The 12,303-nt window shown below is 45.6% G+C and overlaps 1 protein-coding gene across 2 annotated transcripts in view; it reads right to left on the bottom strand.

Moving 5' to 3' along the window:
• The window catches only part of csmd3b (CUB and Sushi multiple domains 3b), a 403,942-nt gene that overhangs the window by 65,782 nt on the left and 325,857 nt on the right, over positions 1-12,303 (bottom strand). For both annotated transcript variants that reach the window (XM_026157423.1, XM_026157424.1), the window contains 6 exons: positions 11,366-11,557; positions 9,061-9,187; positions 8,748-8,950; positions 8,231-8,422; positions 7,754-7,892; positions 6,980-7,167 (listed from right to left, as the gene is read on the bottom strand). In XM_026157423.1, the coding sequence (XP_026013208.1) occupies positions 6,980-7,167; positions 7,754-7,892; positions 8,231-8,422; positions 8,748-8,950; positions 9,061-9,187; positions 11,366-11,557 (1,041 nt within the window). The remainder of the gene's footprint in view (positions 1-6,979; positions 7,168-7,753; positions 7,893-8,230; positions 8,423-8,747; positions 8,951-9,060; positions 9,188-11,365; positions 11,558-12,303) is intronic.

Here is a 12,303-nt window from a genome sequence, read left to right as displayed (position 1 = left end):
CAGTTCACCCTGTTTAAGGTTTTTCATGTTTAGCTTTAGTTCACCCAGTTTAGGCTATGGTTTAGTGTTCACCTGTGTCCTGCTGTTTGTACTCCCCTTTTGCTGGCCTCAATAAACGGCTTATTTTCTGTTAAATCTACGCCACGTTCAGTTTATGGAGTTGCGTTTGGGTCCTTTTTGCCAACACCTACAGTCTGCCCTCGCCAGAATGTGACAGTACGACCTGACCATGTCGGACCCAGCGACTCCTGGTAGAAACGTAATCCAAGCAGTGGAGTCGTTACGCTACCAGTGGAGCCGAAGCTCTAGTGAGGAGGAGAGGGAGGAGTTACTTTACTCGTTGGGGACAAGCGTCATGGTTTTTCCCTGGTTATGGGAGGCGCTACCCCCTCTGATCTCGGACTTCCTCCGCACCATCCTCCCAGCCTGCCCTCGGCAGCATCAGCGGTCCGGTGTGCGGACTGCGTCACCACAGCCCCGTGGCCGCGGAGCCTCCCCTCCGCCTGCTGTAAGCATACGAGTCGGCACGCTGAAGTTCGCCACGGCACCACACTCCTCTACGCTGGCGCCATCCCTCTACTCGCCGGTTTCCACTTCGCCGTCGCAGCTCAGTCGTTCACCCTCACCGCCTCGACCGACCTACCCGTCTTCCGCTTCCTACCTGGCACGGATGTGGTCAGACGACGATGAGCCGGTCGCCACAGAAATCAAAGTTTCATCCACGACCACCTCAAAGAGGAAGCGGCGTTCGCGTCGCCGTCGCCCAGCGCTACGGCATGTTTCGCCCTCCAACGAGCCACACGAGGATGCGGGGGAGGTCATGGATTTCGACCTGGAGGAGCGGCAGCGTGCAGCATGCGCTCAACTGGATGAAGAGCTCCGGTGGAAGCCGTGGCTAGCTCCTGACTATGAGGAGATCTTCCGGGGAACCCGCCTGGCTCTCGGGGGTCCCCTGAGCTTCCAGGAACTCTCATCTACCGCTCCATCAGCACCCAGTTCACCAGCCTCTGCGACGACGCCCGGCGCGCATGAGGCGCCGTTGTCTGGTTCATCGGGAGCTGCAGTCAAGAAGAAACGGCGTTCGCGTCCCCGTCGCGCTGCGCGACAACCGGAGGTGAGTGAAGGCACTCTCCCATCACCAGCCTCCGTTGAAGCCGTAGAAGAGGAACTAGATTCAAGTTTACAGATTCAAGGGTCACCATTAAAGGAGACACATAGTGTGGAGGCGGCGGACTCCAGTACTGTGACTGATGTGGTCAGTTCGTCTGGCTTCCATGAACAGGGAGTAAGACCCACACAGACTGTAAATCCCAGAACTGGAGAACCTCAGCCTGTGTTCTCGTCACCGCCACCGGAACAGGAGTTTGACGGTCCAGCCTCTGAGCCGACCGGGGAATCCCCTGTTTCGTGTTTTTCGTGCAGCGAAAACAATAACACTATTTCAGAGACAGCCAGTGCTAACTGTAAGCTGAGTAATGCAGTGCTAACCGGGCCGCCGCCCAGAGATTTTGCCCCGAAGACACCCGTAGACAGACCTAGTGATTTGGCAGGGACCTCTGGTGTAATACTTAGAGGGAGGGAGACCTCCACAGACCTAAAAGCTAATTGTGTGACAAGAGGGGGGGAGGAGTTTCCTCCGTTGTCCGTTGCTTCGCCTGGGGTTCCATCTAAAGCTGAGTTGCCTGTGGCTAACGCCTCCCTTCCTGAGTCTGCTCTGCTCACCTACGAGGTGCTTAAAGTAGACACTTGTGCTTTCACAGCGAATGAGGATTTTTTAGAGGAGGGTCATGTCGCAGAGCATATAAGAACGGAGGGTGAGACGAGGTGTGATCATGTTTTGCCTGCTGCTCCTGTGTCCAATGAACTTAAAAATAAGAATGCTGGTCATGACCTCATGTTGGGACTTAAAGGTGACAACAGGGATTCTAATCAGGGTAACACGAACTGTGAAATGTCCCCACCTAAATTCTGTTTTCCCCACAGTCGTGAGCAGGGTGTTTTTGGACTGTTTACCTCCATCCCTGCCGCCTCTACTCAGAGGATTGAGTCTGAGACCAGGGGATACAATTCCACTATTAATGACCATGTAGCGTCCCCTCACGGAGTTACGTTGACACAGTTCTCCGAGGTTTCTGGGAGCACATTATCGGACAGGGTTTTGAGTCCCAAAGTTAAGGTTAACACCAGCACACAGCCGGAAATGTCACCCGTCTCGGCTATGGTTGCTAGCACAGCATTATCTGTACCCATTTCACCATACACTCTACATAACACCCTTGAGTTACAGTCCACCTCTAGCGTGGTCCCAAGTCAATGTACCACTTACCGCTATCAGACTGGTCAATTCTCATCACCCAGATCCATATCTGAATATCTCATGTTCACCCAGGGACTTCCCCCTGGAGGTTTAAGTCATGTTTTTGTGGGTAATATAGTAATCCTTGTTTTCCCTGTGGCTGACCCTGCTTACCTGTGCCATAACGTTATGTCATTGATTGAGTCTGAAGGGCGGAATGTAGACACAGGGCTTTCTGTTTCTGAACCTATTATGTCAACTAACATGAGTCTTGCAGTGACTGGGCTGCTCTCTGCCTCAAGACATCTCACACCTGTTTGTTTCTGGACTGATACCTATAAGATGTCATGTGAACGCAGCCGGCCTATTGCCACGTCAGCTGGAGGGCCCCAGGAGCCCGTCCAGCCTGTTGCCACGTCAGCTGGAGGGTCCGAGGGGCCCGTTCAGCCTCCCGTCTCCGCTGGAGGGTCCGAGGGGCCCGTTCAGCCACCTGTCTCCGCTGGAGGGCCCGAGGAGCCCGTTCAGCCTCATGCCTCGTCAGCTGGAGGGCCCGAGGGGCCCGTTCAGCCTCCTGTCTCCGCTGGAGGGCCCGAGGAGCCCGTCCAGCCTCATGCCTCGTCAGCTGGAGGGTCCGAGGGGTCCGTTCAGCCTCCTGTCTCCGCTGGAGGGCCCGAGGAGCCTGTCCAGCCGCCACCTGCGGCCGCCTCTGCCTCGCCTGGTCCAGCTTCATCCGAGTCTTCATCCGAGTCTGGTCCAGCCTCCGCCCCTGCCACGCCTGGTCCAGCCTCCGCCTCTGCCACGCCTGGTCGAGCTCCAGCTTCTGCTACGCCGGGTCCAGCCTCTGCATCTGCTATGCCTGGTCCGGCCCCATCGCCTGTGGCTGCCATGCCACCGTCTGGTCCCGCCTCGCCACCGTCTGGTCCCGCCTCGTCTGGTTCGTCCGGTCCTGCCTCGACTGGTCCTGTGCCCACCGGGCCTCGGCCAGTGCACCCGACACTGGAGAGCCGCCGCTGCCTTCCGCGCGGCCGGCCCCCTGAACTGCTCCGTCGTCTCCTTCGCCGCCGCCGCTGCCTTCCGCCGCTGCCTTCCGCGCGGCCGGCCCCCTGAACTGCTCCGTCGTCTCCTTCGCCGCTGCTGCCTTCCGCGCGGCCGGCCCCCTGAACTGCTCCGTCGTCTCCTTCGCCGCCACCGCTGCCTTCCGCGCGGCCGGCCCCCTGAACCGTTTCCATGTCGCCACCGTTGCCGTCCGCACGGACGGCCCCCGGAACTGTTTGACCATGAACTCCTGTGCCGTCACCCTCCAGGTCGGCCACCTGAGGGGTTGTGGACTGTTTCCCTGTGCTCCTGTGCTTTTGGCTGGACGTTTTGTTTTTGTGGCCTTGTTTCTGGCCCTCCGTCCTGGACCCCCGCCGCCCGCCCTTGGTGGGTTGTTTTTGGTTTTTGTTTTGTTTTTCGTGGTTTAGGGCGTCTGGAATCCGCCCTTGAAGGGGGGGCTCTGTCACGGTCCTGGGTCTTATGACCCAGTGTTTTGAGTTTTAGTTCATTTTGATGTTTATAGTTTATGTTAAGCCCTTCAGGTTTTCTAAGTTCATTTGTTACCATGCCTAGGTGATTTTAGTTCTTATTAATTCCCAGAGGTGTGGACTCGAGTCACATGACTTGGACTCGAGTCAGACTCGAGTCATTAATTTTATGACTTTAGACTTGACTTGAAAAAATGTTCTAAGACTTGTGACTTGACTTGGACTTTTACACCAATGACCTGGGACTTGAATTGGACTTGAACCGGTTTACTTGAAAAGACTTGATATTTCACCCCAAATATAAAATTTAACATGCATATTATATAGAGATTGAAAATGTGACGTCATTCACGGGTAGAACCGCAAAGGATTCTGGGAACTCGTGGCAAGAAGTACTAGCGCACGCAGGCTTTCAATTAAAATCAGTTACACAGAGATAAAAAGAAACACAAAAATGTCAAGAAGCTGTTGTATTATTAACTGCAATAGCCGGTCGCATGACAGCCACGGGAAGCCGACGGGTAAAGAGATCGGTTGTTATCGGATTACGACGTTTAAGAGAAATTGTTCGAGCCATGTTTCCGAAGTGACAAACAGGCGACGGATGGCCTGGATTGCAGCCATTCAAAGATCAAATATAACGTCCCAGAACACTCCAGCTCACAGGTTAGTCTGCTCCAAGCATTTCCACAAAGGTCAGTCTGCTGTTGTAGTTAATACGTCATTTTCATAACATAATTAGTGATATAGGTTACAAGCAAGTCTGGCGCTGAACAGAAATTGTCGTGCTATGCTCCTTTGTTTATTGTGCATAAATAGTGAATTGTCCTGACACAATATTGCGTTTCGCTTCTGTTATTATGGTACATTGACAAAAACATATACTTTTATTCACAGGATAAAACAGTTGTTTTGTATCACTAATTGCCCAGTACGATTACAGCATACAGTATTATTGTCACTGCTACATTTCTGTGATGAACCAGAAATTATTTCCACTACTAATTAATTACCGTTGAGCTCAAAGGTCCTATTAATAAACGGTTAACGAATGTGTATTTATGAAGACGATTTGTGAGACTGGTAAACTTATATGATACGTACGATGGTCTTTCGTTCTACACGGTGCGTTTCAAGGTCCTGTACCCATCCGGCGGTAAACTGTACCTGGGCTTGTTGCAGTGACCTGAAGTTACTAAACTTCATGAGTGTGTGCACTCACTCCAAGAACCGTATGATTATAAATATGCATATAAATATGCTACGATGAGATAGCTGACTTCATCTAACTAGCAAATGTTTTCCAGGCTACGTTGGTGATGCAGTTTTTTTTTAAATGTGTATGATATTTTTGTCATGCAATTTTAAAGCCGGTCCTACAACCGCATCCAAGAATAACATGCAGCTTATCTCAGAACTGTCGGTGAAAATTATTCTTGGAGCTAAGTTTAATTGAGCTGCATTCTAAAGAGGTGCAATTTCACAATTTGTGTATATTTTCTAAGTTCACTATTTTGTCATGTGTTGAGAAAAACACAGATTTAAAAATTACATGGTCTAATATTTACATTTAGCATAACTGCAACATGCTTTTTTTCGTTTTTTTTAATGACTCGAAAGGACTTGAAATTCAAAATTTCAGACTTGTGACTTGACTCGGACTTTTACACCAGTGACTTGAGACTCGACTCTGACTTGCCTGACATTACTTGAGACTTGACTTGAGACTTGAGGATAAAGACTTGAGACTTACTTGAGACTTGCAAAACAATGACTTGGTCCCACCTCTGTTAATTCCCCCTCGTGTTTCCAACCCATGTTAAGTCTCCCCTGCTCTTCATGTGTTTCATGTCTGTGTCTTACGTTGTCAAGTTCTGGTTGTCATGTCTGCGTTTCATTATGTTTCCTGTTTTATTTTGGAAGGAGTCGTGTGTTCTTGGTTCTTTGTATTTAGCTTCACTGCTCCTGTCATTAGGTTCATGTTAGTCAGCTGTTTCCTCATGTGTCTCCACTTCCCCTGATCACCTCATGTGTATATTTAAGTCCTCTGTTTTTGCATGTCATTTGTCAGGTCGTCTGCTCATCCATACCCTCACTTCAGCATTCTATGTCAGTTCACCCCGTTTAAGGTTTTTCATGTTTAGCTTTAGTTCACCCAGTTTAGGCTATGGTTTAGTGTTCACCTGTGTCCTGCTGTTTGTACTCCCCTTTTGCTGGCCTCAATAAACGGCTTATTTTCTGTTAAATCTACGCCACGTTCAGTTTATGGAGTTGCGTTTGAGTCCTTTTTGCCAACACCTACAGTCTGCCCTCGCCAGACTGTGACAGCTTTCTTGTAATTTCTTTGAGTTGTTCTGAGGAATAGTACTCTTGAAGGACACCTGCCTTCTGCAGGTGTTGTCAAACTTTTGTTCTCTCCAAGATTTTCCCACTCTGCCTCAATATTGTTGAGGTCTGAGCTCTGGGGAGGCCAACCCATGGCTGAAATGCAGCTCCAAACCATGACATAACCTCCACTGTGTTTTACAGATGACTCTAGGCACTCACTGTTGTATCTTTTTTCTTAGCCTGTCAGCACACATTGATGCAAATCAAAAATTCACAATAAGACCTGTTGCCACTGATTTTCAGTGTAGGTCTGACATACGCTTGACAGCCACCCTTCCACTGAGACCATTTCTGATCATGCTTTGGCCAGTAGGAGACAGACTGAAGGGCCAGATGCATCTCTCAGGTTCTGTTTCAGGCCTTTGTCCACTTTCCTCAATTTTTAAGGACACAATACAAGACATGTCAAGTTTTCATCAAACAGCCCTTTGAGAATCACCTAGCTGGTGCAAAAATACTATTTTATGCCTGTCAAACTATGTTATCTTTGACATTTTTCATAGATTTACCTAAATAAAAGTAAAATACAAAGAAATGAGAGGTGACCCACGGTATTATAAACTATTAAATGTTGCAGGAAAAAAATGCACTCCTTTCTCTTCTTTAAATGTGATTATACTTCAAATTTCTTTGCCTATTAAACTTTATCAAAATTTGCCTGTGTTATTAATATGACCTCTGTGAGAATGCAAAGTGTAGTTTTAGGTGCTGCCTGATTCAGTAAGAATTCAATTTAAATGAGAGATGTGGTACAGTTAGCAGACCATTATACCTTTGTATTCCAGGTGAAATCCAGTGTAAGAAACCGATCCATCACTACGGAACGCTAAAAGCATTGTATTTGAACTGCTCTCTATCCGCTCTGGGAGTTTGCTGTCCTGGAAGCTACCAATGAGCGGACTGTTGCTATCCGGACCGTCGTAGATGTACAGGAAATCATAGTTTGGCTCAATGTTGAAACTAAAGGTAGAGGAAGACAGAGACAAACAAGGAAGAGAAAGAAAGTCAACAAAAATTCAAGGACAAAGTATCTACCATGAATTCAGTGGTTTTTAGAGTTGTTTTGTTTGTGATTCGTACCACAAAGCAAGCACAGCTTTTGAAAGTGGTGAAAGCTCAATAGATTTCCAAAGCACATAAATGCAAAAGTTCCCACTTCTTGAAAAAAAGTCATAATTTTACATGGTTTTCAATCTTGCACAAAGCAAAAACGAGGTTGATTATTTCACTTTACTCTCGTTTACCTGCAGGAAAAATACCCTAAAAATTGTAATTTTCACCAACCCATTACAAAAGAGCCTTTTGGTCTGTTGCTCCAACACTTTGTCCAAATTGAAATGATTGCCAGAAAATTTAGTATTAGAACTTACTGCCAGCAAAAAAGGATATCCAGGTTTTCAGTCTTCAAATGGAGCCAGCTCAGCTTGGACAGGCTTTTAGTCTACTGTCATTCCATTTCACATTTCACTCGGCAGTAACATTTGTCTAGTAAAGAGGTTTTAAAAAGCTCAATCGAGCTGAACTGGAAAGTAGCATTGTAGGTTACCTGATGAAGGCCAGTGACAGGACGTAGTCTGGGTTGACAGCAATGAGCCAGTCACAATCTTTTGAGTGAGGGTAAGGATGCGGGTAGTTCGGAGAGAGTATAAATCCATTGGAGCCTGTTAGATTTCCTCCACAAGGAGCTAAAGTGGGAACACAGGTCAAGATTGACATTCATTTTGACAAAGCCTTGAAATGTCATAACATTTAAATATTCTCTCAAGCTCAACCATACAGAAAAAAAAAACAAAACCCTTTGTGTACCATGCAACAGAGTGTGGAGAAAACTGCTACTGAATGAAAAGCTTCATTAAATAGCAGAAGAATGAAAATATGTGAATAGAATAAAGCGTGCCCTTTTTATACAGCTCTCCTTTAAGTCAAAGACACATGTGTCCTTGAGTGAGACAATACCTCCAGCTGTATATGCAGTACATTTATTGTGCGTCCCTATAGAATATATGAAAGTTGGAGTGTTCACCTATGCAGACAGGTGGGCTGGGCTGCCAGTAGTATCTGTTATCCACTTGTATACAGGTTATTTTGTCGTCCCCCTGGAGCTCGTATCCTGGGTCACACTGAAAGGACACTGAATCCCCCGGCTCACGGCCATCTCCACTACGACTGCCATTCATCGGTACTCCTGGGTCCCTGCAGGCTGTAGCTACTGAGCCTGGACAGATAGGGGATAGGAACAAAGCAGGGAATAGAGGAGAAAGAGGGGAACAATTACAGAAAACTGTGTCACACCAGGTATCTAATGCTTTAACCCAACGCATAAAAACAGCACCACTTCCACTAACTAATGGGTCCTACGTAAGTTAATTTTGTTCCAGTTAGGTGAAGGTCTTTGAAGCAGCATAATTATATAGCTTTTTATTCCCTTTATTATTGATGGAACTACCCATTGAAGAGCATAGACACAACAACAGTAGTCTAAATGATACCTATCTGTTATATTTGATATCTTTCTGGTTAGATTTAATTTCATCACTTACTAGAAAACTGTATGGCAAATCCAGACTTGCTGATGTAAAAGTCAGTCTCAAACTGAACCGTCACTGTGTTCAGGGTCGAGTGGATTCCTTCAGGGAGCAGAGACCCACTGAGCTCTGCCAAAGACATTTCATTCTCAGGTGGCCCATCCCAAACCTTCAGCATGTCATGGCTGGCTTCAGTGTCAAAGGCCAGAAACTGGAGGCTGTAAAATAAGAATAAAGTTTAATTAAAGCAAGAATATGTTTCACTTCACACATGAGTTTACACTATGCTTAACGTATCGATCAAAAGCCTTAATGCGATCATCTGTACCTCACAATATTTCCCGAGTCCACCTCGATGGTCCAGGTGCAGCGAAGGTTATTGTCGTATGGGAAAGGGTATCCGGGGGAAAGGATCCTCCCTGACGACTCACCCTTAAAACGACCCCCACACTCCGCTACAGGGATAAATAACGTCACACACACTTATTTTAAAACAAACTGTAAACATCTCTTTGATTAGCGCCTTTGTGACAACATCACAAATCACCGCGGCCCAACCGATGGCCAGTTGATGTGTGTGTATGTGCGCTGTCACAAGCCAACCATTTATCTGTCTGTGGCAATTGTTTGTCAAGGCAATCAGATCCAGTAGGTGCACCTCAGAGGCCACTGATTAAACGATCACCAAGGAGACAAATGGATAAAGAAAGAAGCTAACTCTTATCCGCTGAGTCTCTCTGCCTTTCTCACTCTATATCACACGCAGGAGATGAAGAGAAGAGGAGAAAAGAGGAGGAAGAAGACACAAAGTGCTGATCTTGCATTCCTCCCTAAAGAAATCACAGCACATTATATAACAGAAAATAATTCCCCCTTCTCTCTTTGTCTCTCTCGGTTATATATTTTCACAATCTTCATCCACTCTCTGCTTTTCCTCCCTCTCCATGTTCCCCCTCCCTCAGGCTCTCCTCCCTTCATCACTGGAATATATTATCTCGGGTAATCTGAGCGATATTAAGAGTTTGGAAGGAAAAAAGACGGAGAAAGAGAGAGGGAGAGGGAAAGAGGGAGAGAAAAGGAGAGAACCAAGGGGGTAAAGAAGGAAAACCTGTGAGTAATAAGAAGAAGAAATATAATATTAAGACTGGAGGTTAGATGAGGTCACAGCGTGTCACTGTTAAAATATAAAGTCAGAGCATTTCAGCCAGTAGTTTTATGAGTCTTTCATTATTGATAGTGTGAAGGAGGAAGACTTATTAGTCTGAATCCAAAATCAGAAAGTTCAGAGGCAGCAGTGAAGGGAAAAAAAATGGTCCTAAAACACTGGACTGGCTGTTATGCTTATAGCTCCCATGCAAAGCAGCAACAGCAGCCATTCTATTTGTCACTTTAAATAAGCCTAACATTTGTTTGGGTTTAATTAGAGGATGCAATCATTCAACCATGTGCTAACTGGAAGGAATAACAACACATCCGAATTAAGTTCAAATAATATTCAAATCACAGCGTTTTAGGTATTTCATTCCAGTACACTGATAAATATGTGAGTGTGTGTTTATTTTCCAAGCGAGAGAAGCCCGAAACTGCACAGCCAGTGAAAGACTACGGTCGACTTCTCGATATCAATACTTCGGACGGTCGCTTTGCATCAGTTTGAAACCTTGGAAAATGAATTAAAAAGGCGACGATGGCATAATTGAGTATTAAGCAATGTGTCGATACTAAGTGGGGAGTTTGCTCCACAGAATGCTTTTAAACAAAGCCAAATCAAATTGAATAAAATGAGTTTATGAAGAAATTCTCAACAGAGTGTTTGTCGCTTAGCTCTTCGTGTGCTGAGAGTTGCCTGGAGGTTATGTGTGCTTTATGTCGGGGCATGTCTGAGTACATAACACAGCACTGGGAGAATATAAGGGCAGGCGCCAGGAACAGAAAGAAAATCTGCCACCGCAGAAGAGGTAGTGCATCAGTTGGGCCGAGGGATTCCAGGTGGTATAATGCCGAATAAATAGGCTTTTCATTGGGACTTTAAAACTACAACAGCGTGTGATATCCAGGGAAAATCAAGAAAGGTGATTCTACAGGAAATTGGCCCCCATCTGTTTTCCTTCCAGATAACTGAATTAACATCCTGCAATCAAATGTTGCATAAAGCTGCAAGTCACTTTCTAATCTATTACAGAGCAAACCCTGTATAATTATGCTTCCTGATACCTAAAGGTGTGTGTGTGTTAGCTGAATTCTAGATAAATAGCCATCCCAGCTAAAGAACACAATACACAGACGTAAAGAATTTATAATTACATTGACGTTCATTCACTGGAAAGATCCTGCTCTGATTTTTTATTGAAATGATACCAACACACTTTTCAGCTATCGCGTAACTCTGAATCTATTCAAGTAAGTGCTGTGGAACACACACTACACAGCATTAAATGCAACAAGATCAATTTAAATCTTAGAAATAAAATTACCTCTCCCTCCCAAGCTTATTAAAGAATGTTATTCAAGGTCAGAAACACAATGCATCTGTGGAGGACTCTGCATGCCTTCAAAAATCTCTGTGTGTGTTTGTGTGTTTTCATCAGACCTTCTTTCACAGTGTTATTGGCTTCAGATACTAAAGGACGTACCTATACAAGAAGGCAGAGGGTTATCCCAGGCTCTCCTTTCACCCGTCATACACTTCAGCGTAGAAGCCCCATGTAGAGTGTAACCAGGCTCACATCTATATGTGATACTGCTCCCAGAAAAATGACCTTGGTCGTTGACCTTGAAGCCAAACTGAGGCACGCCTGGGTCTTCACAATGAGACAACTCAAAACCTAGAAAGAGTCATAAAAAAGAAAAAAGAGCTTCACAGTACGTACTTTTTAAAAAACTCACTAAGGGAAATCCAAAGCCCACAAGAGAAACAGAATTAGTTTTATTTAGATGCACAGCAATATTCCCTTAATATCTGGCTCACTCAAGGATTCTGTTTATGACCATGCTGGTATCACAGATCCTGTTAAGCTCTCATCCCGTTTTAATAACGAAACTGAAAAAGATACATGAGACATACCATTATTAGGAATGATACTGGAGCGTGTATACACCTTATCCAATTTAATGTTGTTTTTCACAGTCAGTGTAAGCTCAGTTTCCATGGTAATATTCGGAAAATTTGTTCGCAGTTTTGGAGAGCGAGATATGAATAGGTATATAAATAGCTTATCCTTATAAGACCATAACCGGGATTTGATCTACGGCATTACCTGGAAGACGAGGTGCACCGGGATTTGAGTTATCTCCTGGCAGACTGCTGTAGGTGCATGTCTAAATCCTTAAAAAAAATGGCTATTTGGAAAGCTATACTTACTATTGAGCAACAATTGCACATTTGTCATCATCCTGACATGGAGTGTGAACAGTTTTCCTATCTAAAATTGTTCTCTCTTTGCTAGATATGTATAAGGAAGCAAACCACCATGCATTATTCATTCGACCACATCTCGGGAGTTTTATTGAATTACAGCCTCTATATCAAATGTAACACCAAACAAACAGAGGCAAAGTACTACAATCTCAA

The sequence above is a fragment of the Astatotilapia calliptera genome, chromosome 22 (genome assembly GCF_900246225.1).
Source record: "Astatotilapia calliptera chromosome 22, fAstCal1.2, whole genome shotgun sequence".
Classification (NCBI taxonomy): Eukaryota; Metazoa; Chordata; class Actinopteri; order Cichliformes; family Cichlidae; genus Astatotilapia; species Astatotilapia calliptera.
The sequence above is the reverse complement of the archived record's forward strand: the minus strand, read 5'-3'. Positions and strand labels throughout refer to the sequence as shown.